The 26,871-nt window shown below is 37.8% G+C and overlaps 7 protein-coding genes and 1 pseudogene across 12 annotated transcripts; 4 read left to right on the top strand and 4 right to left on the bottom strand.

The window, feature by feature from the left end:
- Or199PSE (odorant receptor 199 pseudogene) lies at positions 214 to 1,950 on the bottom strand (annotated as a pseudogene).
- On the bottom strand, positions 1,409 to 8,685 carry CLGC1 (cys-loop ligand-gated ion channel subunit). Of its 3 annotated transcripts, none has more exons than XM_008211086.4 (9): positions 7,950 to 8,024; positions 6,729 to 6,918; positions 6,256 to 6,485; positions 6,075 to 6,157; positions 5,814 to 5,969; positions 5,434 to 5,589; positions 4,650 to 4,815; positions 3,651 to 3,837; positions 1,409 to 3,349 (listed from the first exon to the last, which is right to left on the bottom strand). In XM_008211086.4, the coding sequence occupies exons 2-9, from the start codon at positions 6,879 to 6,881 to the stop codon at positions 3,068 to 3,070; spliced, it is 1,413 nt and encodes a 470-aa protein (XP_008209308.1). In that variant the 5' UTR covers positions 6,882 to 6,918; positions 7,950 to 8,024; the 3' UTR covers positions 1,409 to 3,067. The 3 variants fall into 3 exon arrangements, with proteins under 3 accessions (XP_008209308.1, XP_008209307.1, NP_001234899.1); XM_008211085.4 differs by lacking the exon at positions 7,950 to 8,024 and adding an exon at positions 7,827 to 7,913; NM_001247970.1 differs by lacking the exon at positions 7,950 to 8,024 and adding an exon at positions 8,594 to 8,685 and having other exon boundaries at positions 3,068 to 3,349.
- Positions 8,686 to 10,274: 1,589 nt separating this feature from the next.
- LOC100117610 (transducin beta-like protein 3) lies at positions 10,275 to 14,722 on the bottom strand. The gene is made up of 15 exons (XM_001601746.6): positions 14,020 to 14,722; positions 13,857 to 13,908; positions 13,568 to 13,775; positions 13,311 to 13,485; positions 13,064 to 13,234; positions 12,654 to 12,829; positions 12,386 to 12,585; positions 12,109 to 12,312; positions 11,829 to 12,018; positions 11,632 to 11,753; positions 11,394 to 11,552; positions 11,145 to 11,310; positions 10,836 to 11,060; positions 10,626 to 10,753; positions 10,275 to 10,552 (listed from the first exon to the last, which is right to left on the bottom strand). The coding sequence occupies exons 1-15, from the start codon at positions 14,043 to 14,045 to the stop codon at positions 10,340 to 10,342; spliced, it is 2,415 nt and encodes an 804-aa protein (XP_001601796.1). The 5' UTR covers positions 14,046 to 14,722; the 3' UTR covers positions 10,275 to 10,339.
- LOC100117569 (HMG box-containing protein 4) lies at positions 14,316 to 17,073 on the top strand. 2 transcript variants are annotated; one of them, XM_001601717.6, is made up of 5 exons: positions 14,316 to 15,013; positions 15,143 to 15,720; positions 15,802 to 15,877; positions 15,957 to 16,097; positions 16,177 to 17,069. In XM_001601717.6, exons 1-5 carry the CDS (start codon positions 14,977 to 14,979, stop codon positions 16,581 to 16,583), a joined length of 1,239 nt encoding a protein of 412 aa, XP_001601767.1. In that variant the 5' UTR covers positions 14,316 to 14,976; the 3' UTR covers positions 16,584 to 17,069. The 2 variants fall into 2 exon arrangements, with proteins under 2 accessions (XP_001601767.1, XP_016838268.1); XM_016982779.3 differs by having other exon boundaries at positions 14,390 to 15,013; positions 16,159 to 17,073.
- A 253-nt stretch (positions 17,074 to 17,326) lies between these two features.
- LOC100117530 (protein yippee-like 5) lies at positions 17,327 to 20,807 on the top strand. 2 transcript variants are annotated; one of them, XM_031923759.2, is made up of 3 exons: positions 17,342 to 17,837; positions 17,950 to 18,077; positions 20,132 to 20,807. In XM_031923759.2, exons 1-3 carry the CDS (start codon positions 17,677 to 17,679, stop codon positions 20,149 to 20,151), a joined length of 309 nt encoding a protein of 102 aa, XP_031779619.1. In that variant the 5' UTR covers positions 17,342 to 17,676; the 3' UTR covers positions 20,152 to 20,807. The 2 variants fall into 2 exon arrangements, with proteins under 2 accessions (XP_001603305.1, XP_031779619.1); XM_001603255.6 differs by lacking the exon at positions 20,132 to 20,807 and having other exon boundaries at positions 17,327 to 17,837; positions 17,950 to 19,108.
- On the top strand, positions 19,376 to 20,807 carry LOC116738450 (protein yippee-like 5). The gene is made up of 2 exons (XM_008211220.4): positions 19,376 to 19,624; positions 20,132 to 20,807. The coding sequence occupies exons 1-2, from the start codon at positions 19,464 to 19,466 to the stop codon at positions 20,319 to 20,321; spliced, it is 351 nt and encodes a 116-aa protein (XP_008209442.1). The 5' UTR covers positions 19,376 to 19,463; the 3' UTR covers positions 20,322 to 20,807.
- A 186-nt stretch (positions 20,808 to 20,993) lies between these two features.
- On the top strand, positions 20,994 to 24,896 carry LOC100117494 (tyrosine-protein kinase transmembrane receptor Ror2). The gene is made up of 6 exons (XM_001601666.6): positions 20,994 to 21,764; positions 21,848 to 22,035; positions 22,128 to 22,389; positions 22,462 to 22,704; positions 22,794 to 22,981; positions 23,076 to 24,896. The coding sequence occupies exons 1-6, from the start codon at positions 21,701 to 21,703 to the stop codon at positions 24,075 to 24,077; spliced, it is 1,947 nt and encodes a 648-aa protein (XP_001601716.1). The 5' UTR covers positions 20,994 to 21,700; the 3' UTR covers positions 24,078 to 24,896.
- LOC100117446 (S-adenosylmethionine sensor upstream of mTORC1) lies at positions 24,803 to 26,804 on the bottom strand. 2 transcript variants are annotated; one of them, XM_031923758.2, is made up of 4 exons: positions 26,286 to 26,463; positions 26,035 to 26,207; positions 25,063 to 25,950; positions 24,803 to 25,029 (listed from the first exon to the last, which is right to left on the bottom strand). In XM_031923758.2, the coding sequence occupies exons 2-3, from the start codon at positions 26,203 to 26,205 to the stop codon at positions 25,066 to 25,068; spliced, it is 1,056 nt and encodes a 351-aa protein (XP_031779618.1). In that variant the 5' UTR covers positions 26,206 to 26,207; positions 26,286 to 26,463; the 3' UTR covers positions 24,803 to 25,029; positions 25,063 to 25,065. The 2 variants fall into 2 exon arrangements, with proteins under 2 accessions (XP_031779618.1, XP_032453086.1); XM_032597195.1 differs by adding an exon at positions 26,699 to 26,804 and having other exon boundaries at positions 24,884 to 25,950; positions 26,286 to 26,513.
- Between the last annotated feature and the right edge of the window lie 67 nt (positions 26,805 to 26,871).

The raw sequence follows: 26,871 nt of genomic DNA, 5'->3' as shown, positions 1-26,871 counted from the left end.
ATTCATCGTGAACGAAGAGGTGCATTTGTATCGTGAATCTTGTACTGTACATAACAAAAGACGAACTTGCTTTGCCATTTACTTTGGTCTTCTTATCGTTAAAAAAAAAAACTCAAAAGGCAACATTTCATTATTTTATTTTTAAAGAGTGTACATCTATACATTGATATCGACGAGTAGCTGCTTAATCCTTCTCTGCAGTACATAATAACTTCATCTGGTGGATTTTATCACAGTAAAATAGGATATCGAAGTTTTCATGACCTAAAAAATATCATCATTGTTATTATTTCTTCTATTTGCGTGCAATGAAAAGTTGGAATATCAAAATTAATTTAAAAAATACCGCTGTAAAGCTTGGCAAGCTCAGTGGAAAAATGCCTCCTTGTATGACAGTGGGTCGATAATTCTTCAAAATCATAACTTGTACAAGTACTCGCGATTCCAGAGGTAACTCGTACCAATTAACATTGTATCTACATTAGAAGTAAATTATTATTATTTTTTTTTTTTCATTATATACTCTTGCATTTTATTTTATTTTCAAGTATATCAATGTAATTATATCGCACACAATTTCTGTGGACATAGAGTTTATACATACATTTTTTCCTCCAATATTTCTATAGCTGTCAGTATACTTTGTCCCATGTAATTAAAACAGAACAGATGAAATATCTGTGCAGTTGTGAATACACCAAAACGCATGACATCGTTTATCTGACTGAAATCGTCCATTTTGATAACAGCCTTTAATAAATTGATCGGATCATGACTTTTACATTATCATCTCATATTTCATAATTTTTGCAATAATCTACTTACAGCCACTCCTGTAAAACTCATCAATGACATGTTGATAAAAAGCATGACCAAGAAGTTGGTACTAAATGTGTCATTAATGCTATCACAGAAACTAAAATTTATTAAAATAGGCATCTCTTAACACGATGTACTTGACATTCATTAACATTGTTTAGGATTAGAAACATTCATAAAATTTTTCCGTACTCAAAAATAATTTGGTGCATGTCCATGCAGTCGCACAACTGTTTGTATGTACTTTTGGATTCTTTGTTTAACGCTTCAGTTTTCGTTATATTGTCGATTCTAAAGCTGAAAATGATTTGATAGACGATATTATAAAAAAAAAATTACATGCGCATGGCAACAAAATTATTATCAATTAATCAGCTGACCCAAGAATCCCAATTATTCGGCATATATGGTTGCAGCAATTTATAAAGAACAAATCCATTCCAACAAGAGGCAATGGACTGGCGAGTGCAGAGATATAATTTTGTGCTAAAATCGTGAAATAATATTTGTCTGGGTCGACAAAGAACTCGCACGTGAATGGGGACTTTAAAGGTCTTGACTCATTGAGTGATTAAACGATATCCAAAACCAGTGGTAGAAGAGGAATGATATTCGAATACATGTATTGCGTAGTTAAGCTGAGTAAAGCTACCTACCGATATGAATCCTACATTAATTAACATTCCGAATTTTACAGTTTTAGCTAATATTTGAATTTCAGATTCGTCTGTAAGACTGTCCCAATGATTTTGTATTTTGCGACGAAGAATTTTCATCTAAAAATCACGTGTAAATATAGTTTGTATCATTATTTATAAAAAAATTTCTGAATTATATTACTTTACCTTGTGCTGATTTATGATACCGTTCGCAAACACAATGTCATTAAGTCTATTATATATGAAAGGGCAGGTCTATTTCTTTATAAATTTCGACTAATTTGATGGACTAAAATAGGAAATTCAAAAAGTTTTAAGAATCATACGTCATGTATATGACTCACAAGATTTTTCTCACTAAAAAATTAATAATAGGGACCTATACCTCGGCCCCCGTGATGATAAATTCTTGAGTGATCCATAAGAATTCGAATATTACTTTGCTACTTTTAGATTGCAAGGGCCATATTCCACAGGCACTGAGGAAAAAAAATGTTGTACTTGAAGTTACTTTTTGGCCCAAGAGCCTCACGTATGTCCATCATTTTCATGACAGAAAAAAAAAAAATTAGTCAACAATACACAAAGATTATTTCATCGTTACTTATTGTTTGTCCTTTTATAACATATAAGATTAACTTTGTCTTCTGTGGGTTGCTAAAATAGCTGAAAGCTGGTGCACTTCTGACGTATCATTTGCATGATTAATTGATCAAGTAAATAAATAAATAAATACCCTCTGGACGACTGACACAAACTAACTCTCAAGGTTGCGAACAAGTAAGGCATTAAAGTGCAGAGGGTAAGTAGTATAATATCATTGTCGCGTATTATACTGACACATTTGAATTTTTTCGAATATATTAGGCACTTGGCCATGCGTAGCTTCTTTTATTTTAATTTGCCTTATATTCATGTGTATATATATATACACACACACGCGCACATATATATATATATATATATATATATATGTGTGTGTGTGTGTGTGTCGATTTATGATATACCGTTCGCATGCAAATCACATCTATGATTGAATTCGTCTTAAAATTGACAGCATATTATTCTACGTATACTCTTCACTGTCGTTGTATAAGTAAGTAATCATGTTCTTCCTTCTCGTGAAAAACGTGTATTTACGGTTTTCAATTATATTACACTGTTATAAACTTATAGTCAAAAAGTTAAATAATTCTATAAACGCGCGTACAATATATGCATATATAAACTAAAATCTTTGATGATCGCTTTTCGTGAAAAAAAGTCTTCGCTGAAACTTCTCGCAGTAAATAAGAGCCGATCATTCATACCTAAATCTTTGTTCTTTATAAAATCCTATCACTTAGCCTATACACTTTTATATTATATGATCCGCGTAAAAAACTAGGTTTCTCTTATCAGGCTCTATTCCTACATTATATTACGAATAAATCGACACTCGTATACAATAAACTGGCCCTGCACTGAAATTCTTCTTCCATCAGATCGCGTTCGCGTTCTGCAAGTTCCCCCAAAACTGGGTGATCGTCACACACACACACGCACACGCACACACACACACACACTATACAGCAGTAGCAACAGCCACTTCAGATCCAGATGAACGACCAGTAGAGGATATTGAAGATGAGGAAGGAGACGGGAAAAACGATGCGGCACCGCTTGTCGATCCACTGGGCGATTTGCTGGGGCGTCATCGTCGTGAAAGTGTTGAGCCGGGCAAGAGTCCCGCGTCGCTGGAACGGCTTGGCCACCGGGGGCGCCGGTGGTGGAGGCGATGGATTGCTGTCGATCGTTACCACGCTGCCGATCGAGTAGTCCTTCTCGTCGTCTATCCTCACAGCGGGCACGTTTATCGTGCTCGGGAAGCTCTGGGAGGAGAAATTTTATTTTTAATCGATTAATCAATTATTGAGAATATCGCGTTGGGCTGTCGGAAATCGGCAGAGTCGAGAGGTCTCTTGTCTAGTCAATTGGAAATCCTCCGGAGCTTCTGTTGCCCTGTTATCTCAATGTCCGTCATTTCGAATAGAATTACCAACTCGATCGTTAAAGTGTTTCGCGAAATGAGAAAAGCAAAATTTACGATGGCCAATCAAAAGCATAATGGGCCTCGATGAATAAACCGAGCAATTCGAGGAATCGATCGATGCTTATTGACCTATAACTTACGTGTATGGTGAGGTAATTCTGGCTCGTGTAATCCTTCTCGGATACGTTGCCGTTGTCGAGGGACGACCAGGATCGAGACCTCTCGATGCCGGTCGTGTTCTTTTGGAACTGCTTTCGCGCCAGCCTCGGCGTCAGCGTCGATTTGAGGATGTACTTGCTGTTGACCTTCTTCAGAGGCACGTTTTTTCTGCGGAGACGACAATCGGACGGTGAGAGCCGTAATAATGTTGTATTTGGGCAGAAATTAAAAATTCGTCAAAACCCTGAGAGTCTCCGTGACCTTTGCCGGTATATCTTTATGGGTATCGAGATAAAGTAGCGCCGAGTATGCTACTATAAAGCTATATATAAATTAAATAAAACCTCGCGCTATAAAAGGATATTATACGACGAAAGCAATGACACCATACACTGATTTACAGCTAAAGCACACACACACACACAAACTTTGCTTCCCTTATCAAAAGGCAAATCTGTTTGTCGTGCGGAGCTGCTTCCTCTTAATTCGTTTTAACTAACTCCACATCGTATATCTGCGTATTATAAACTCGCTCGCAATGTTTGTGCCGTAAGCTTCGCGTTGAGCAAACTCGCATATACGCGCGACGATCCGGAACGTATAACATCGCAAACTTTTCGGAGAGACAGAGACAGAGAGAGAGAGAGAGAGGGTAAAAATTTTTTATAATAGACTACTGCTGGTTGCACAAAGCGACGCTAGTTTGAAATAAAAGAAATAAGAACGCGTGTTCTGGAAAGAGATGTAGCCCACGCGTGACTTTTTGGACGATGTATGATGTGCGCAACGGCACGTGTGGTCTTGAAGCTCTGTTTGATTGTTCTTCAACGACGACTATCACTGATTTTGTTGTTTTGTTTGAGCTCTCCTATCTATGTCATATCACGCTTAAAAAACCGCGATGCTTTATTGATCGCAGGGAAAACAATTGAAACCGACAGAATAGCGCGATTATGAGAAGCAAGAAAAAGAAGACTCACTTTCTCCTGTAGATCGTGTTGACGAAGGCGAACTCGACCATCGCGGCGAAGAGGAATATCGTGCAGCCGAGGAACCAAATCTCGCTGGCTTTGATGTAGGACACCTTCGGCAGCGAATTCTCGACCTTCGAGGCGAGAGTCATGAAGGCGAGTATCGTGTTGGTGCCTATAAAAGACGCGTATTATATTCTTGTAATAATCAAGTCCTTGAACGAGGCCGCCGTTTATGTAAAACAATTTTTCAGCGCGTCGACGCGTCCATTGTAACCGAGCGAGGTCGATCTGGACGAAAACTCCGAGTTTTCATCGGGTAGCCGTCTGTGTGCATCGTTCGATAAGATGTAGTTTTTAAGGTGTACACGACGAAAAGCTCCCGCGCGTGCTTGGTTTTGTTCTATACGAACGAATGATAACGTCTTTTGCCGCTTCGTAAATCTTTTTGTACAAATACCAGTCATTTTCACTCTTTACACTTGGACATTATCAGAAAACAGAAGCATAAATATATCGGTGTAAAAAAGTAACGCGAGAATGTTAAGCTTCTTGATTCGCGCAGTCGACGTCACTGATGAGAATATACTGGTGCCGTTCGAACGTTGAGACAATTGTCAAGCCACGTATATAGGCCGTTTTGATTTACAAAGCGATTCGAGAAAGCTGCGCGGTTAATTGGGAGGCGTTAAAAAATATCGCTTCGCGGCCCCGCAAATGACCGATCTACTGGAAATATCCGAGGAAAGAGTCAACATCTGCGCTTATCAGCGCGAATATTCCAATAACTTGCCCAAAACGATCCTAGGCGGACTGGCGTCCACGTGTAGCCAGAATGAGACCCACGATATGACGACGATGAGGATCGAGGGTATGTAGTAGTCCATCATGAAGAAGCCCATTTCACGGGCGAGCTTGAACGTTATGCTGATGGAGCTGAAGTTGCCGGCTGAAATCAAAGCGATCGGTTTGATCATATTTCCGAAAACTCGACTGACGTAAGAGGCCGATTTAATCGTATATCGCTATTTTTAACGATTGTTTGTTCCTCTTCCATCGGCGCGCAAATATTTGAATGACGCGCGTATCTCGATCGACGAAGAAATCGGCATCGCGAATGTGTCTGTGTGTGTGTGGGTGTTTTTTTAAAGAATCGCGTTTGCGACTACTAACCAAAGTGTCCGTAATGTTGCTGCGCCGTGGTGTAAGAGACTTCCGACCGGTTTACCCACTGCTCGACCAACCGATACTCGGTCAAATGCAGCTCGTCGGCGAGGACAATGGGAGCCTCGTCCCAGTTCAGGATCATGTCTTGAACGTTGTGTGTCCCTGCAAAAACAATAAACAATGCCGACATTGATCTCCGATCGCTAATCTCAATTGATTCGAATAAAATGTAATATCGGTTCGGCTGTAAAGATAATTGCTTCGTACAACTTTCGAAAACCATCGGACACTCCTGCACGTCGAAGGGGAATTTCTCGAGTCGCAAACCGCAATTGAGAATCGCTTCCAACCTGAAAGCGTCAAAGTTACGATAATGTACAGGTACTAAACGTATATGAGAAAAATGTCGACTGCTCTTTTCCATTAAAATTTCGTCGAACCAGCTCACCTGGTATTGAGCACGACCATACCGGACGGATCGATCGAGATGAGCAGATCCTTGACGCTGTTGCCCATGATGACGGAACTCCTCTCGTTGGCCACGTACACCGAGGGCGTCCAAATGAGATCGTGCGCCGATTGTCCGCCGTAGATCTGGTTCTGGTGCGGCGCGATGTCATCGAACTTGAGCCGAGTGTCCAGGTAGCGGAACTGCAGCATCATGTGCACGTCGAATTGCTGGGAAAGAATAATCTATATACAGGCCTTGCCCGATTTTAATGCTAAAATAACAGCTCTGCAGAATTGACGTCTTTGAGAAAATCGTTAATATATACGCGATTTAGCTCAATTAGGCGTACTGTAATCGACGAGAGCTGCGCTGAAAGCCGTAAATTTATATACTGCACTGCTCAATTATTCGAAGGCATAACGGTGTATTCCGATATTTCCGCTCTTACTAAAGCATATATAATAAGGTACCAGAGTCTTGGCCATGTTGGACTTGATGGTGTAGATGTAGGCCCTGGCCCAGACCTTGACCGGCTCGCGATCGTTCAGCTCACCGGGCGGTCTGACCATCTTGTCGTAGCGGCACTCGTTCGTCAGTTCCTGCAGCAGTTCCGTCTGCGTCATCGGTCCGGCTACGCTTATGTTTTGGCAGCTTTCCTGTCTGTTGTGCAAATCAGGATGATGTTACTCTCCTTACAGTAAACCCGCGCAAAACGGCAACAGCCAAGCTTGGCCTTGCGTTTCAAGTTGCGGGAAGAAAAATATGTAAAACGGTATGCCTAGAGCGGCGGCTTTTTACGCGATCTCTCTCGGTAAATTGATTTCGGAACAAGCGAGGCGTGAATCGCTTAAATGTCGCTCCTTGTACAAAGAGTGAAAAATACACGCTATATACGTCAGCTATTATGGATATGTGTATATATATATATATATATATAGGCAATCGTGTTATCGGAGCTCGTAAAAGATTTGCGGGGGGTTTCTATAATCGCTCATGCAAATTTGCTCGACGTGTCGTTGCGAGCCAAGTGCCAAATTGGGTGAATTTTTTTGACGAAGCTATCTTAATTCATTACGTCTCAGAATCATCAGTACATAATCATAATCCGCTATCGTTCGCCGATAAAGCCAAGACCTTGCTCGTTCCCTCGTTATACACACACACACACACTGCAGGATCCAATCGACCAAAGCCACCGCGCTGCGCATCTGACGCACCGAAAGCGCTTTTTACTCGTCCCGTTAACCCGCGGCACACGCGCGCGATAGACCCTGAAAAGCTAACACGTATATATATATATATATATAGAGTGCGCTGTTCTCTCGGAGCAAACGGCGCAGCGGATAAAGTGAGCGTGTTATCAGGGCGGTTTTGAGACGCGAGGTTATAAGAGATTTACAATTCCTCCGGTAAATAATGGTAAATATTGCACTGTTTATGCGCTGCTGAATCGAGTGAGAGAGGAGCTGAGTGAGTCACTAGCGGAAATGATGAAACGTGTATAGGGTGTATTTTTGCGCGGTATACCGCGGTTACGTTATTATTACGAAAATAAAGCACGACTTTACTATTTTTCCCTATTTAAGCAGCAGCGTGTAAAATGTTCAGATATCACAGTCGTCAGAATACACGACGTTAGAGTTATGCTCTGTTAACTTCCATCGAGCGGCTTTTTACAAAGTGAAAATAACCTGCGACTGCAGCCGTGATATCCCTGGCGGCGCTGAATCAGAGTCAGAGCTTATGGACTCGCCTGAAATTGTTTGCGACTGGAACAACTGACTAGAAATTTCAATCGACCAACGACCCCATCCAGAGACTTTTTATACATATACGCATTGGTTACAACACTCGATAAAATTCCTGTACAACGTAATGTCTGTACTAGTCGACGCGTAGGAGAGCGATAAGGAAAACTCAAGCTCGAAATTAATATCTCAATCAATTCTCAACAGCTCGATCCGCCACCTTCTTTAATGAATAATTAAGTGGAAACGATGATGCTGTAGCGATAATGAATTGTACGCGTGCAAGATAAGAAAAGCATCGCTTCACTTTTACCGAATCTCACGACGACCAGACAAAGGACTTAACTGTGCTAATTTTCTTTGGATCGGGCTCTGCATACCTTTTATACCCGTATAATTAGCCGTTGGTTAAATTTCCGTAATAGCTACTTGAAAAGACTCGTTTATAAGACTCCGACATTGCTGTATACCGCGCGATACAATGGCGCAACGCGATCGGCTAATGTCGAAACCACAACATTTTCCATCTCCTCTGACATAAACCTACTTATATAAAAAAAAAAAATACAGATCGAAATCGTACTCACTGCCTCACAGCCCCGACGACTCCGCACAGCAGCAGCATCATCGCCGTCGTGGTCAGTCCCCATCTTACGCAGAAACCGATCCGCGCACCCATCCTCCAAAAGCGCGCGCGCGCGATTCGCTCGGAAGCAAAAAAAAAAAATCGATGAAACGCTCCGCGGCACAGCAGCTAAACGACTGATCGGCAACAGCCTCCCACCTACGCTATATTCTACGTCTCTTGAGAGCAAGAGAAAGAGAAAGAGAGAGAGAGAGAGACGAATACTGTGCACAGGTGCGCGTCGTTGTCTTATACTTAATAAGCGCGCGGCGCGGGACGAGGTTTTCTCCTGCCGCAGGCGCCACACCGCTTTAATTTCGCCCGGTGTAAACAGCTGATCGGGAATTTTAATTGAGACGTCGTCGTCGTCGTCGTCGTCGTGTACGTCTAGGTCAATATTGGCTTTATTCAGCGATAATTCATCGGCGATCGGTTATTGAGCTTTCGCTAAAGTATAGATGATGCAGTTTCAGTTACAGGGCTGAAAAATCGGTACTTCTTTGATCGGCGAGTTTTGATTGGCTAAGGTGTTTTTTTTTTTTTTTTTTTTTTTTTTTTTTTTTGAAAGCCTTATCTTTTAGCCGCTCCATTATTTTTGTTTGACTGTTATCTCTCGTTCGATCGCGTGTTTGCTCGTGTTCACGAAATGTGTATAGACGTATGTGCGTATGTAGCCGCGAAAAGCCCCCTAAAGTTTGTCGAGTCCAATTGAAATGTTTAGTTGTCTATTTTATGATGGCATTAACCCATGGGCGTAAAGAAAACTTTGATACTTTACGAGGAGGTCGTACAATTTTTGTACAAGTTGTGCTTGCGGTCTGATCCAACGCGTCTTTGACTACTGTGGCGACTTAATTCTAATGTTTGCAAATTAGCTTCAAACGATTTTATTGTTCTAGGGAACTTGTAGAACAATTAAAATAATCTTTTCATAATCATGCGTAAAGACAGGGTAATAATTGTGCAAGGATGGAAAACATTCGAAACGTTTAGGAGGCGCAAGCTTGCGGAATGTAAATGCAGTAGCGTATATAAAAACTTTCCGAAATCATATTATCTCTCGAACGACAGAAATGAATATCGAGGAATGTGGAAAAATCCGCTTCGATTTGTTCTGTAACTTCTGTAGCTCTCCCGATGAATACACACGTGCGGCATAATGATGCTGAAAATATTGATTATAAATAGATTTTCTAATCAGTTTCACTACGATAGCTTTAATGTCTACATTTTCCAGCGTGTATTTTCATGTAATTCTAATTAACTCGCGCGTATATCATCGTGATAGCCGAATTAAATAATATCGCTATTTGTATTACTCGACAAAACAAATAAATAAGCGTACTTTAGTTATGAAATATCAATTTAAAATTTCCTCGTTCGAACATTTAAAAAACTCCGAACGTAGGTGTTATGACCTGATATCAATGCAGCTCGTGGAAGTCCAATGTATGGAAGACAGCAGTTTTAGTACAATATGCGTCGTACGTGCTAGGAATTTCAATAGTTTTCAAGGAAAGTTTACATTCGCGTGCCTTTAGCCGGAGATGGAGCGATTATTCCTCTATAGATTCCGGATGCAAAAGTTAAGAACGTTTTTGTTTTGACCTTCTATTATAGGTTTTGAATATGAATGAGAAGCATTTTTAGGTGTAAAAATACGTCATAAAACTTTTTTATTTAACAATAACTTAAAATATTTAAGTATTTACACTTCGGCTGTCTCCTTGCCTTCAACAGCTGGGTTATGCGCTTTCATGCTATTTATCGTGTACGATAGAAGATGCAAGTCTTGATAATGTTGCGTTAACCTCTTCAAATGTCGGTCCGTGTACGGGATCATCGATTGCAACTTTTCTTTTAAATCTACCGATTGAAGATTTTCTAAGCCAATCTCTTTGAGAAGTGTGTTTATGACAAGCTGAAAAGAATTTTTTGAATTGTTAGCCGCAAAAAATATTACAACCATTTTTTTCAGCTAAAAGATAAAGTACCTGAGCAACTTGGAAATTGCGCGCATTTGTATTCCAAATAACAGCGCATTTCAATAATTCGTCCTGCTGCGACGGCTTTAAATCGACAATCGTAGTTGTCAAGTCTTCCTCTCCTTTTTTCACTAGAGCTATAAATACAAATTTGTAATTATTCCGTCGAATTTTTAACATTCACAGTTCTCTTAGTTAAACGAATAGTGCGATGTTTACCTTCGATGATACGTAACACGTGCATCGGCTTTTGTAACTTCAGGGCTAATCTCAACGCCTTCGTCAGTTTCTGTGCCTGCAAGCAATTTGCCAACTTCTGTTCATCTTTCATTAACTCCTCTTGTAATGCAATTGCCTTTGCCTTATTTTCTTGCGTTGTATCTCTCCATATGACTAATAGCGAATCGCTTCCACCACTCACCAGATGGGTTTCGTTTTTATTCACTACAATAAACACGTTTTAAATATTTATTTTAATTTTTCCAAAAGCCAGTCATTAAACTAGAAATAAATATTAATGTCACGCACCAGCAATGGACCAAACCCGATTATTATGCTGGTCTAATGTTGCGTTACACTCTGCAGATTTTACACTCCATAATTTAAGAAGTCCGTCTGCTCCCGATGAGATGATTTGCATACCACGCGACAGAAATTCCATTTTCAACACTGCAGATTCGTGTCCTTCAAAAGTCTAAAAATATAAGGAGGAAAAAATTACAATCCACATAAACGATAAAAAATTAAATCACACGATCAAAAAAAAATAATAAACACCTTTAAGCAATTTAGTTCACCGAGAGACCACAATTTGATTGTGCAATCAGCGGATGAGGTCGCTAGGACTTGATCTATAGGGGAAAACCGCACGCACCAAACGCCTCTGCGATGGCCACGAAACACTCCCAGCTGTTGTAAATTATCAGCAGACCACAACTAAAACATTTAATTCAACATTGTAGATGACTTGAAGGATTCATAGGTATAGCAGTTTTATTTTCATAAATATTTTTACCTTCGCAGTTTTGTCCTGAGATCCGGTAGCGATAAGCTTATCGTTTGGCGATACCGTCACGCTGTTAATATCTTTTGTGTGTGCCGCGACTGTATGTGTTGCATTAAGGGCTACTTGGGTTCCTAAAAAATAATAAATTGCTTATAAAATATGTTTTTCAAACAAATTGTGCAGTCCAATGTGTTTGTCTAATTTACCAGTGTATGCTATATTTTCTGGTAAATCCCACATCTTAAGACATGAATCTTGACTTATAGATACGAAAAATTTAGCTTCCGTTTGGGAAAAAGCTACACAGCCTACTGCTGCTGTGTGTCTAGTTCCTGATCCTATGCAATTAACAGTCCTTGTTTCTTCGTCCATCAGCCATAATCTCACGCAGTTATCCTATTCCGAAAAAAGTTGTATTAGTAAAATTAAAATAAATGGTAAAAATTTAAATTTACGTAGTTAAGTTTTATCTAAAATTGTTCTTACTTTATCGGAGGATAGAAGTATATTAGGATTGGCGGGTGTTGATGCAAGTGACAATACGATATTTGTGTGACCACACAGTATTTGACAACTCATTGTTGATAATTCATAAAGTTTGATATCAGATGTATTAGTTGCTACAGCCAAATGTGAATTATTGCTACCTATGTAAGCAATATCTAAAATTTCATCTATATAGCCTATTAACTAAAATTTGAAATAATTATTAGCATAGAGTCAAAATATGTAATACTTTAGTAGACTGCGTTTTTGTACATACTTGTTTGCTACACTCGAATTTTTCTAATGAGTAAACCAAGATATTATGACTAGTAGAGACAAGTCCAACACTGTTGCTCTCTTCATTGTAAAGCAAATGTTTTACAGCAAGACCATTCTCTTCTTTAGCAGCTGGTATCAGAGAATTTGTTTGCTCATAAAGCATTCGGCCAGATTTCATTTCCCATATTTTTACGACACCTGCAGGTAGTATAATTTAGTAATACATAACAGATACAAACTTTTTGATCAATTTAATATTTATTCACCTTTTTCTCCAGCACTTGCTGCATAAATCGACGATTTGTTTTTGGCCTTGGATACAGGAAGAGAAGCACTGTCTGGTATGATGAATGCACCTTCAATACACTCATATACTGGTAAAATACGCACTGAGGCCTTTTTTACGATATCCCACAATATTAATACTTTATCTCTGCCAGAACTGTAAAATAAAGTTATTACATCTGATTATATATTTTAGTAGAACACACAATTAAGCATTACAAAATATCTCGGGAAGGTCAGATTTGATGATCAATTTTAAAACTATAAATTATGACTGTTATTAGTGAAGTAAACTGCCACACTTGGAACTAAAGTATTCCGCTATAAAATATGTTAGATTGCATATTTATGTAATAAAGGAACATGAGTCAGTTATCAAGAAAGCAATTACCTCAATGCATGGACTCCATCTTCATGGAATGATAATGATGTAACTTTACTAAAATGCCCTTCTAAAGTTACTTCCTTTTGACCAGTTTGGGTATTCCAACCATGGATAACATAATCATCAGCAGATGCAAAAACTAGATGCTTCTCCACATCCGGATGATAACATATAATGCTGACACACAAAATTTAAACAAATATAAAACAAACTGTGAAATATTTATAAAACTGGAATGTAGATGAGCCTTTACCTCACAACTCCCTGAGCTCCTTTCAAATTATGCGTACAAGTGTGATGTTCAAAGTCCCATAATCTTACAGATCCATCAACACCACCTGACGCCATATTCGATCCACTGTTTGTCAATGCTATTGCAGCTACAGGACCATTATGGATAGATTTCCAAACCTTAGTGGGTTTTACATCTAAAAAAAAAAGAAATTTCTTGTTCATATGCATATTTGTTTCATAGACATGGTAAAATTAGCTTGGCTCAACAAGATTTACCTGTTCCATTCCACAGTTTGAAAAGACTACTTTTATGATGGGTGACAATGAATTTGCCATCTTTACTGGTAGTAAAACTGTTGATAACATCCTCTTCTTCATTTTCATTAGCTTTTCCCAATGTGAGCTTCACAGCTCCTTTACTCACCGATACAACAGATATAAAATCTCTGTTTTGACAGAAGAGGTTCTCGCTATCTTCACTCCACTACATAACAACAATATAGCTTTATTAATGCATTGTTCAACGCACAAAATAAGCATTATAATAATTTGAAAGATTGCTCACCAAGATATTTCCTCCGGTGTAAAAAGCCTCATGTTTACTTTCCACCTCAAACCTGAAGCGAAAAATCGATTTGTTTACTCAACAATAAGTACTTAAAAGTGCCTGTTTACAGTCAAAAAAGACACCATCGCAACACACACTTATTGCTCCAAAAAATACTTACGACTCCTTCAAGTTACCGCTACTCATTTTGCTCTCTCATTTGTTTCTCACAACAATGTTTAAATAAATAATCTAAGAAGCAGCATCACAGCCACTCTGCGGATCGGTCAAAAAAGCACGTGGGCACACTTCATCCACAAAGCAGCGAAACTCGATAAAATCGTGGACGCGCGTATGCCGAAAAAACGCATCAGGAAAACCGCCGCCACCAAACAGCGACGGCTCGAACCAGCAGCGCTTAAACTAACGCCATCTGCCCGGAGGGACGCGCCGGTCAGGTTCCTAGCTTATCAACTTGTGGCTCATGACCGAGTTGCTGGCCAAGGTTATAACGGAGTCGACAACAACAAAGTTCCGTGATCCTCGTCTTCTCGTCGTGTCCCGGACCTCGAAGAACCAGCTGCAAGTCGAGAATCGTTCGTCCGGGTCGTTTTCTTAACCTTTTGACTGGACGAAAACCCGAAGTCAACTGCTCGTCGGCAGTGGGAGGATATTCGTTTTTCCCGCGCCGCTTGCAAGCAGTGCAATTTGTTGTTGGTGTTTGTCGAAACGTCGGGGCTTAATTTAGATATAAGTATCCAAAACTTTCGGAAGAATCTCCGAACGAACAGAAGACGATTGGTTCGATTGTTTATCAGTGGGTGAAGTGGATTTTTCTCAAGCAGTTCTGCCCTGCCTCAACATTGGGTATACACAACGAGACCAAAGACAACGGCGACTCGCGCGCCTTTTTTCTGGGAACTGTCTCTTTTTCAAAGGTCCGACTTTGTGTTTACAAGAGGTCGAGAAGGTGTTTGGAAAGAACCGAGTCCCCGGCCAAGATGAACAGTCTTCTGAAGGAGATGGGATAATTGGAGTTGCGCCCAAGTTTAGATGATTAATCGTTTCCCGCAACCGCAATCAACGCTATAAAGTTTTTTTATTAGATTATAGGATATAGCTTACAAACGAATTTACAATGGATTCTTTTGTGACACCCAAACGTGAAGGAAATGGTAAGTTACTATTATTAGATTTAGTTTTTGTTTGTTTATAACTGACTTGACCTCCCACTGCCCCGGATAAATTATTAAATCAGTTGGCAGCGTAGAACTTTTGTTGATTCTTTATCTCTCTTGTTGCAGAGCTGGAAGTAACTGGTATCTCTCGCAGCGGCAGAGTTCGTAAGAAGTCTTCCAAGCTCATGGACTTTGAATCATCGAGTAATATAACTGAAACCAAGATTAAAAGACCAAAAATGCAGTCACCTCAAGACCAGCCCAAGAAGAAAAAGCCTACGACAACTGATGGTCAACCGCTCTCCCCTGTTCCTCAAGTAACTCACACTGTGCACGTTGCACAGATCCACCATCCACCACCTAACAAAATAACTATAGCACCACCTAAAAAAAGTCCCAAATTGCCAACAACACCAATTCAGCAGAAAAAGAAAAAGATTGAATCTAGTTCTGATTATGAAACACAGTCGCAATCAACCAATTCAGAATCTGAGGATGATGTAGTTAGTAAAAAGCTACACATAGCTGAGTTCAGTAGCAAAGATATGAGTTTGGATGCTCTAGAACCAGCTGAGGATGAAATTACAACTCCTAAGAAAAAGCCACCATCCCCTAAGAAACCTAAAAAGACCGTTACAATTGCTCCATCTGTTAAGCCAGATATAAAACCAAAACCAACTAAGCCAGAACTTGCACAAAAACCTGTAAGAATCATAGTTCTCTATGACATCAATTTCGATAAATGAATATTCATTTCATAATCAAACCGATACATTTCGTTTTAGAAACCAAGGTATACAGCTTATATGCTGTGGTCTAAAGAAATGAGACAGCAGTTATTAAAAGAGTCTCCTAATATGGGTAAACATTCTTTTAACATATATTTAAAGAAATAATTTACCATAAATTCAAATTGTTCAACAGACAATCAATTTTTCAGATTTCACTTCTATTTCAAAACGATTGGGAGAATTGTGGGCAACAGTTCCTAACATGGAAAAATACAATTGGAGCAATCGTGCAAAGCGCCTTGCCGAAAAAAACCAAATGTCACCTCCGAAAAAGTTTATCACTAAAAGTAGTAAGTTTGGTTTATTTTCTTCTATTACAATCTAAAAACGATTTCAATAAAAAAATAAAAGATATTTCAAATGTTACAGATATAATGAAATCACCTTCATCTGACTCCCCTAAAAAGAAGACTGACGTTATTCGTATATCAGATTTGAAAAAGTTATCACCTCAGTCCATTCGTTCTGGGAAAGATGCAACAAGAGATCCCACAAAAGAGATGAAAATCTTCAGAGCAATTGAACTGCAGCCAATTGATGTTGCTGCATACTTGAAATTATTGGGTGAAAGTTTGACTGTGATTGGTGAAAGGCTGAAGGAACATAATGGACAAATCACTGTTTCGGGAAGTCTTTCAGTACTTTTGGATTCATTATTATGTGCCCTTGGTAGTTTGATGTGTCTAACGCAACAGGTTCCTGCCATTGGAACTCAAAACTCTGCCTCTTTGTCAAAAACACTAGAGAACATAGCATACATTATGCCAGGCTTGTAAAAACTTTCTTTCGCAAAGAAGTTTTTGACTTTTTACCAACTTAAAATGTAAAACTGACTTTTTAAGATATATATTATTTTGTTATTATATGCTTTATATGCAACGATCTGCTTTTTAATACAAAAGTTTTATGGTACTTCGAGGCAAGGGTAACTGCTAGGATAATTGTGATAAAACGTAGAGCTAAATTAAATTTTGATTTCATTCTATACTAACAACCCTTTGATAATAGATATTTTTTAGACACATTTTTCTAAAAAAATGTTGTGTTTTCGATACAATTATTATATATATATATCAATTACATGTGTGAGAAGCTCTTAAACTCATTTATGCTCAAAACTAATCAATATTTTTCTTTACAAAATTATTGTCTTTCTTTCAATCAAGCGTGGCTGATAAAATGAAAAGAAAGTTTAATTTAGTCTTAGCGCAACGAATGACGAAATTATAAAAAAAAAAATTAAAATAAAACGTTTCTATTCACAAACGACTGCTATACTTCTTCTCTTGTACTATTTTCGAATTCACCTTTGTAAAAAACTTGAAAAGCTTTTGCATTTAAACAAAATTTGCATTTTCTTTCAATAGAGCAAATGAATAACACTTAAATTATCAGATACAAATGCATCAGTCGATGCAAAGGAAAAAAAATTCTAAATTAAATGTCGCTCATCTGCGCAGGTCACAGATTGTGGGGGGGCGAGGCTTGAGCGCAGCTATATGTGATTGGTCAGCGCAATCAGCTGCTCGAGCTCACTCGCGTGAAAGCACGTCGTAAACAAAGAAAGAGAGCAGCAGTCAGCAGAGACGCTTGTTTTGGTAGCTGTATATGTCTATTTATGCACGCAACTTAGCCAGCAGCTAGCAGCATTGCCATCTTGCACTCGGTCGCGCTGGTATCACTGCAACAGAGTATAAGAGCATATTATATGCTCCGAGCTCCCGTCGTCGCCTGGTTCTACATGCAGAGAAGTATCTCGACGATATTGTATCGAGGCGATCATTGTCCCTTGCTGCTCTGACGTTCGCGAAGCCTCGCTTTTTCGATTCTTCGGAGAGACGAGGAGAGCCATCAGCAGCAGGGAATAAGATGGGCGTCGTGTTCGTCGAGCACATGGGTGGCGTTCGCCTGTTCTCCTGCCAGCGCTGCGACACCAATCTCACCAACAGGGACCAGCTGATCAGCACTCGTTTCACTGGTGGTACGGGGCGCGCGTATCTTTTCCACAAAGTCGTCAACGTCAAGTACAGGTGAGCTAACAAACTACTCGTACTGATCTGCTCTGGCTTTGGTCTTGATTATGTCACGCGTCATCAGCTGATCTGACTCTTTCCAAAAATATCATTTAATTGTGATTTTCAGTGCTTTGCAGGACAGAGTGATGCTGACGGGTCGTCACATCGTACGAGATGTAAGCTGCAAAAACTGCAATACCAAACTGGGATGGATGTACGAGTATGCCCATGAGAGAACCCAAGAGTACAAAGAGGGTAAAGTTATTTTGGAGAAAGCGCTTATTTTAGAGACCGTGGGCATAGCAGAAACACAAGAACAACCTCGATAACTTAATGGAATTCCAATGTGATAAACAGATTTATTATTATGATTTTATTATTGCTCTGTTATCATTGTAGTAACTTAGACAATTTTATGAAACTACGTCAACAAATTAGAAAATACATTATTAAAATACACGATAATAATCATTAGGCTATAATGTAAGAGGTAAACGCGTTACTAAAAATATGAGACTGCTGTTATGTGCTTTGGACAAAATTTCATCAAAGTGAGATAATCAAAACACAAATAATAAGATATAGGCATAGAATATTCTTTCATCTTAAACTAAAACAAAGTACCTTAGATAAATAATTCGTTGCTTTTTTTCTTAATCAAAAAGTGTTCAAGAATATATAACAAAAAGCATTAAACATCAAATTCCCTACTTTGTCAAAGCTGACTATTGCATAGATTTTAAGTTGAGCTTTTGTTTTTTTTCTCTAAGGTATTTGAAGTACATTTAATTTTTTTAATATTTTTGAATTGCTAAAAGTTTATTTTACTTTTGTATTAGCTTTATAAGCACTTTTTATTAACTGTGGAATATATACATAAAAAATGCTTATTATTGATCTATTAGGGACTAAGACAAGTGGTTTTCTGAAAAAAAAAGATATACTTAATGTAAAATATTCTATAGATTAATCTGCCATTTATATTTACACAAATAGGGAATAAATGTGTACCAGGATATACAATCATAGTATTGTAATTTATAAGCATTCCTGATTAAAAGTCACATTAAATAAATGAAATAGGCCATTGAATCTAAAAAAAGTCACCATATGAAGTTCAAATAGTTTGTTTATAATTAAATGTATATAAGTTTCAATTTGTAGTGCACTTAACTTGAAATAAGTCTATTATACATCTTTGTTTCAAAGTGTACTACTAAAGAATTTTAGTTTTTAAACAATAATGTGTTCAATATTATCTTTACAAAATATAGTCGTCTATAACATTTTTATCACTTTTTATTACCAATCATTACTACAATATAAAAAATTACATTTTCAAAAGCATATCATAAGGCTATCTCACACTGGTCCTTGAGAAATCGCGCTCGATGCTATTTTCCCCGTTCTAATAGCGCTAAAAAGCCATTGTCTTGCCGCGCGATCGATCCCTGAGAAGAAACGAAACGCCGAACGGAAAGTAAGCGAACAACCGCGGGAGAACGGCTTATCAGCTGATGTGAGCGAAGCTTAAAAGCTCGATACCTAGTCTTCTCTGAGCCGCGAATCGCTACTGCAGAAAAGAAAAACAAGCTGCGGGCGCCTGCACACACCGCGCACGGCACAAATGTAAAAACAAAAATGGGTGTTATATTCCTCGAGCATATCGGCGGCACCCGCCTCTTCTCCTGCGCGTCCTGCGATACAAATTTGACGAATCGAGATCAGTTGATAAGTACGCGCTTCACCGGAGCAACGGGCCGCGCGTTTCTCTTCAACAAAGTCGTCAACCTCAAGTACAGGTATGTTTTCGATTTTTGCCAACGCCGTGTGCCATCAGCGCGCGCGGATATATCTTTCTTTCGCAAGCCGAGGATGCGTATCAGGTTTCCTCGGGAGCAAGGCAATTTTTAATTTACCTCGTTTTTTTATATGTTTTAGAAAGTAAGCGCTGCTATGTACAGTGACATTTGTATATACTCTATAAATAACCAACCGACGCAAGAAACGTTGTTAAGCGTTCAGCAAAATTTCACTGATGTTGCACAGAACAACTACATTACTTCTAAATAATATGCTTTTATATTAACTCTGCTAGCCGCAGCTTTCAATATTGCAGCTTTCAAAATTATACTCTTTACGAGATTTTTTCATTTTGGTTCGCTAGCTTTTGCTCAAAATTTTGCAAGAGTCTAAATTTACCTAGTGTATATTTATGCTTTTGCTATGATTTTGCAAAAGACACTTAACCCAATGTTCTGCTTATTTTCAAGCGACAAATCATTCATCAGCCATTGTTTTCTTTGCAGTGATGTACAAGATAGAGTAATGTTGACTGGTCGTCACATGGTACGAGATGTGAGTTGTAAAAATTGTGATGCCAAGCTAGGATGGATGTATGAATTTGCTACGGACAAGAATCAACAGTACAAGGAAGGAAAAGTCATTCTGGAGCGTGCACTAATTACAGAGAGCGACGGGATTGGCGAAAGCATATAAGTTTCGCAGCATAACCTTTTAGCATCTCGATTCAATTTACGTCGATGTTGTATTATTACTGTAATTATTTTACATTTCCTCATGCACGAAGAACGTATTTAGATCTACATTGTTTTTAAATGTATACACTTTGTGAACTCGACTTCAATATGTGACTGATATACGTACACTACTCACAAAGTAAAATTTATTTTCTATAAAATATGGGGCAATACGAGAAAACCTTTTTTGTACATGTGATCAACTTTTAGTTTAAGTTTATTTTAAATATTTAACATTGTCTTGTTTGTGCAAGATACCTATGCGTGAATGGTCAGTGACATTTACTACAAACCTTTGCACTTGCGTAACTACAAAAATTACTCTGAATTTAATACTAATGATTTATAAGAAAAAATACATGTTTGTATATTTAAACTCGAAAAAAACTACAAGATCGGATAAATTAACGTTGTTTTAAATTAAAATTATTATTTAAAAACAAAATTGATCACGCTTTTTTATTGCAAAATGCCTTTCCCAAAGAGTAAAAAAAAAAACAAGATATACATACACATCAGAAACGTAGAGAATTATTGAGAAATCTAAAAATATAAACCACCCCGTTTTTAAATTCGCCCCCCCGAGGAATAACACGCCCTCTACCTGCTGGTCCGAAATCCAAAATGGAACACGACGCACGACCACCGGTGGCGTTTCCTCTCACGGGGCGGCTGATGCGCGCGCGAGCGTTATTGAGGCGCATTTTTGTTGCATTTCTCATATCCACCGCAACACGTATACAGTATATACACGCATGTATATATTCTATACCTATACAGTTTTCCAAGAATTACAGGGCACAGGGCTCCCTCAGTCGATAAAATTTTCGCTGCCTGGTGGTTCGATTAGCATAAGTATATATAGTTTTATTTGTACACACACGCACGAATTCGCGCACGGTATGAGATCCAGGCAAATCAGTGACAGTGGTTCGCGGAGCACGAGTTTCTTCACCCTCGAGATTATTTTTTCCGACCAGAGGCGCCTACCAGTACTGGAACGTTGAGAATTCCTCGCGCGCCGTCACTACGCGATATCCGCTTTTTTTTACGCGAACCTCGATCCCGTTCATTCAATTTACTTCTAAGTTTTTTCATGCAGTTGACGAGCAAAGTGCGTAAGATGCTCGTTCGCGAGAGCTCCAGTAAGGAACACAGAGGGGTAGTTTTTTCATGCCTATCGAATGAATGGAGCCAGTGTCTGGGGCGAAAAATGTAATCAACAGCTATCGTCGTTGAGATAAGACTGAACAAAAGATCCTACTTGTTCTCGGAAATGTTTATACAAAGATATTAAATTAAGGAAAAACCCATGATACAGAGTACAACTATCGCACTATGATGCTTTGGAATGTTTTTTTGATAACAATCTCTTTTTACGTTGCCACTGGAACATCCCCATGTAAGTTTACTCCAGTTTCTCTTTGAGCTCAATCTTGAGGTGTGAATTTTGCCAATTCTAATGATAATTGCACTTTGATCTAGATCAAGCAGGTGGTTACTGTGCGCCATACAATGGAAAAATTTGTAAAAAGTATCTTACTGGTGCTGGGACAGTTTGGTTCAATGACTCTGTTGATAATCCTAGCGGATGGCTGAACGAAAAAATAACAACGGATCTGTGGGATGAACTGATACAAAAGTTGACTGAGCCATGCCGATCAGCAGCAGAGGTAAATAATAATACAAAATTCTTCTCCACTCATTCACACAGTATTTTGGTTGTTAGATCAAATTTTTGAACTTTGTTTTAAATATATTCTAGAAAATGTTATGCTTTTATGCATTTCCACAATGCCATGGAGGTGCTAGCTTACCACTGTGTTACGAAGACTGTATGGCCATTAAACTGCAGCTTTGTTTTAATTATTGGGCTCTAATTGAAGACAATAAAGTTAGAGATATTCATATAAGATCCAGAGGTCACTTTAGACTACCAGAATGTGAGAAACTACCAAAGATTTCCAAGGAAAAAACTACGTGTTCTCATGTTGGATTAACAGTTGTGGATCAAAATCTTGTAACATGTAAGTAATACACAGGTAAACAAACAAATATCACTAGAACAAGTTTTAAGTTAAAAATAATTTACTTTCTAGACGACTGTTACAAGGACAGAGGGCGTTTCTACATGGGTACAGTGAACAGAACAAAAAGTGGTCGAGCATGTCAGATGTGGAAAGATCAAAAGCCACATAGTCATGATCGTCCACCAGATTTCTTTCCACAGATTCGGTATGGAGAAAATTATTGCAGAAATGCTGGAGGTGATGAAAAAATGCCATGGTGTTTCACTATGGACCCTAATACAAGATGGGAACTTTGTGATGTTCCTCTGTGTGGTATATAAGAAAAAAACTCATTGATGAATTTATGATTCCTCTCTTTAGTTTTAAATGTACTGAAATAACGTATATTATTTCTCTTGCAGAAAATTCAACGGCAATAACTGTTGAAGATAATCCTAGTGATTTGACTATGGAGGATTTTACAACAACAACTTTGATACTTATTATATCAGCTTTAGGATTTATAATTGTCGTTATTTCTATATTAATAATACTTATAAGCCAAAGATTTTATAAACGCCATCATGGTTATGACCCAACTGACTGTCAGGTATACATTTTGTCTTTTAATTTTTACGAAATTGTTAGGAAGTTTCCGTAATTCCTTGTCTTAAACATTTACAATTTTTGTTTTGCACATTTAGGAAGTGAACATCGACCTAAACAAACTACCAGACAACGACGCATATCACAAGACCGGTATTCAACTGAATCCAAAATTAGAGAAACTGGAGTTTCCAAGAAATAACATTATATACGTGAGAGATCTAGGCCAGGGAGCCTTTGGCAGAGTTTTCCAAGCGAAGGCGCCAGGATTAGTGCCCAACGAAGAGTTTACTAACGTGGCTGTAAAAATGCTAAAAGAAGAGGCCTCTGACGATCTACTCGTAGATTTTGAACGAGAGGCTTGCCTCCTCTCGGAATTCGACCACCCGAACATCGTCAAACTTTTAGGCGTTTGCGCTCTGGGACGTCCCATGTGTCTCCTGTTCGAGTACATGGGTCGGGGAGACTTGAACGAATTCCTACGCTCGTGCTCTCCGGGCAACTACATAATACGTAATGTTGAGAAGGATGATACCTTTACGGACTCGCGACTGTCGCACATGGATCTCATAAACATCGCGCGACAGATCGCCTCAGGCATGGTGTACTTATCGGACAGAAAGTTCGTTCATCGAGACTTGGCAACGAGAAACTGTCTGATCAACGACGATATGGTAGTGAAGATAGCGGACTTTGGACTCTCGCAGAAGATCTACCTTCAAGACTACTACAAAGGGGACGACCAGGACGCTATTCCCGTGAGATGGATGCCACTGGAGAGTATTTTATACAACAAATACACAGTGGAGTCAGATGTCTGGGCTTTTGCTGTATGCTTATGGGAAATATTTAGCTTCGCGCTTCAGCCCTACTATGGTATGACGCACGAGGAAGTCGTTAAATACATCAAAGAGGGTAACGTTCTGCAGTGTCCGGAAAACACTCCTCAATCTGTCTATGATTTAATGAAACTTTGCTGGAATAGAAAGTCCTCAGACAGGCCTACTTTTAAATTCATCTATGAAACACTTAACAATATCAAATGTGAATTAAAGGCTGAAAACAAGTCGAATAGTGTACCTCTACGTATACACCTGTAAATGTAATTTAGTTTCTTTTTGTAAAAAATGTCTGATATATTGTCTATTCACTGCAAGGATATAAAAAAAAAAATCATTTATATTCTCTTCTCGTATTCGACGTGTACGAGTCTATAAAACTTTTATACAATTTTTATACGATGCATACAAATGATGTTGTGAAATCCTATAGATTTCTTTGAGATACTGTTACCAATACACAGATAAAATTAGTACAACTCTAAAAATCTAAAAAAAATTCTTACAAAAGCGTTTCATATCTGCGTTTTGACGTATCTAATTACGATACTAAGTTTTTAACTATACTTATATTTTAGAATTGCTTTTTAAGCTATCAAATTTTTTAAAGTTCGTTAAGTCTAACAGTTATCTGCTACTACTTGTTAAAATTCAATTAAGTTTGGAATTTTTTTTTAAGAACTGGAGTTTTATGAATTCATTTTTTTCCTATGATACTATTATAATATTATTACTTGAACAATTATATAAATTTTGATGTGGAATGCTTTTGTTCGCAAAAACTAAATGTCCTATGTCAATTTCTTATGACTGAAGTTTTGTTGTTGAACAATATACGCTCAACAATAATAAATGTATTATTTATAATTTCGATCAATTTATGTATAATTTTTGTCGAATAATTTAATTTAATTTATTTTAGTTAAATTAGCAGAGGTAGATTTTTGTCAAAGAAACTACTTGATACCATTTATAGAAAAAAATAATTCCAGTGTTCCATTCCCTTTATTATGTATATGTGACTATCGTAATTGAAAAATGCGATATGACTGATGGAAAATAAAGTGTTGTTTTTAATAATTTATTAGAAATTATTTTATACTATATGTCCGAAATTACACGGATTACTTTAGAATAAAAAATAGTACTCTTACTAAGATCCAGTAAAAAATGATTGGCATTGGATCTTCATAAGCTTGCATAAAAAATATATTTACAACGATTTTTTAATATTTTTAAATAATATTTATCAATCTTCACAAGGCAATTCACCAAACAGACTGACCAACTCCTGATCATTGTGTTCAAATTTCTTAAAACTAGTATCAGGAATTTCCTCTTTCAGTTTTGTGTGAAAATCTTGTGGAATGAAAATTTTCCCAGAGGAAAATAGTTCATCTTCTTCATTGATCTTCTTCCAATCTATTTTTTTCATAGCAGCTACTTTGTAGAAACATTTTCTAAAAACTAGGCAATGTATGTGAGGAAGTTTCTCATACTGAATCCTCATGAATCCCAATTTAGCCAACACAACTTTCCAAGATGTGTTAATAACTTTTGTATTAGCACCCATATGTTTTGAATCTGGAGTTGCAACGATTAATACACCTCCATTTTTAAGTAAATCATACGCTTTTTGGCAACATAAAAAACGTTGCTCTGGGCTTGGAATGTATTCCAGCAGTAAGGAAAAAATAACTGCATCAAAAGAATTCTTAGGCAATTCAATTAATGCTTGTTCACTTTCTAGGAAAATTTTTGTATTTCCTACATTTAAATTTAAGAAATCACATTTAGTAACATCTTTTGAATAAGGAGCTATATCTATAGCTGTCACAGAAAACAAATGTTCTGAACTAAATGGATTATAGCAACTACCAACATCAAGTACGTTAATCTTGGAATCAATTGTGGTTTTGATTTTTGTACTATAGTCAATCTTCTTCAATTCCTCAATATCTTTATTTAGAAGATGTACTTCCTTATCATCAAATTTCTCCATACCTCCATTGAAAAAATACTCTTTGCATTGATGCTTGATCCACTCTACTCTACAGTATGTAAGTGGAGCACTTGTTTTAGATTTCTCAACCCAATGCTCAGTAGCCAGCTGATACATTGATTCTGCATAGTGCTAAAATCAAAATAAAGAACTTAAAATTATCGCAATGAATTATTAAGGAATTAATAATTTTATATAGATTAAGATTTGCTTTACGTTGAGCTTATCATTCCGGGTGATATGTGTTTTCCACGTTTCCTCTGCTCCATACTTTTCGGAGTCGATGCGCAACTGCGTGTGTATTTCTTTTATAAAATTAGCTAATTGTTTGTGTTTTTCCGAAGCTTTTCTTTCAATTTTCCTCTCTACTCCACGCTTTTCTTCCATTTCTGTATAGGTTAGAACGTATTTAGCATCTAATTTGGTTGGTTAAAATCAAATTCATATTTAATTTTTATAATAGATACCTGCTTTCTATCCAAACGTAAATTCAGAAAAAAAGAAACTTTAATTTTTTCAAATGAAATGCTCAAAAAAAGTAATATTTTTCAATATGTCAAAGTTGATTTCAAAACATCCGGGAACACCAAAACACTGGTTATGACAGGTATATATATATAGTGCGTTCTATCCAATCCGCACATGCAGTCGTTATAATAATCGTAAGCTTGCAGTAAAATGTGCCACTTTGTAGTCTTGTAATAATACAAAATGTAAAAATTATAAAGTTCACCAACAATTTTTAGCTTTAAGCATTTTAAATGATAATATTTATCCTTTCAAAATTGGCGCCAGATTCCCATTCACAACTCTGATCAAAATACGCAAACAAGCTCTGGAAATAAAGTCACTTCGTATACCGCATGATAAAACGTTGTACCTTTACAGAATGCGATGCATAAACAAGTTTCCAAGCTCAAAAGCTTTCGAGCACAAGAAAATCACAACAATCGACAGAGAAGAGACACCCAGAAGGCCACGACACTGGTCAAAATCGTACTGCGTCGTGTGTCGTCCGCAATCTGTAAAACAGCTCCCTCTGCCGAGTTCGTT

The sequence above is a fragment of the Nasonia vitripennis genome, chromosome 2 (assembly GCF_009193385.2).
Source record: "Nasonia vitripennis strain AsymCx chromosome 2, Nvit_psr_1.1, whole genome shotgun sequence".
Taxonomy (NCBI): Eukaryota; Metazoa; Arthropoda; class Insecta; order Hymenoptera; family Pteromalidae; genus Nasonia; species Nasonia vitripennis.
This window is presented reverse-complemented; position numbering and strand designations above follow the sequence as displayed.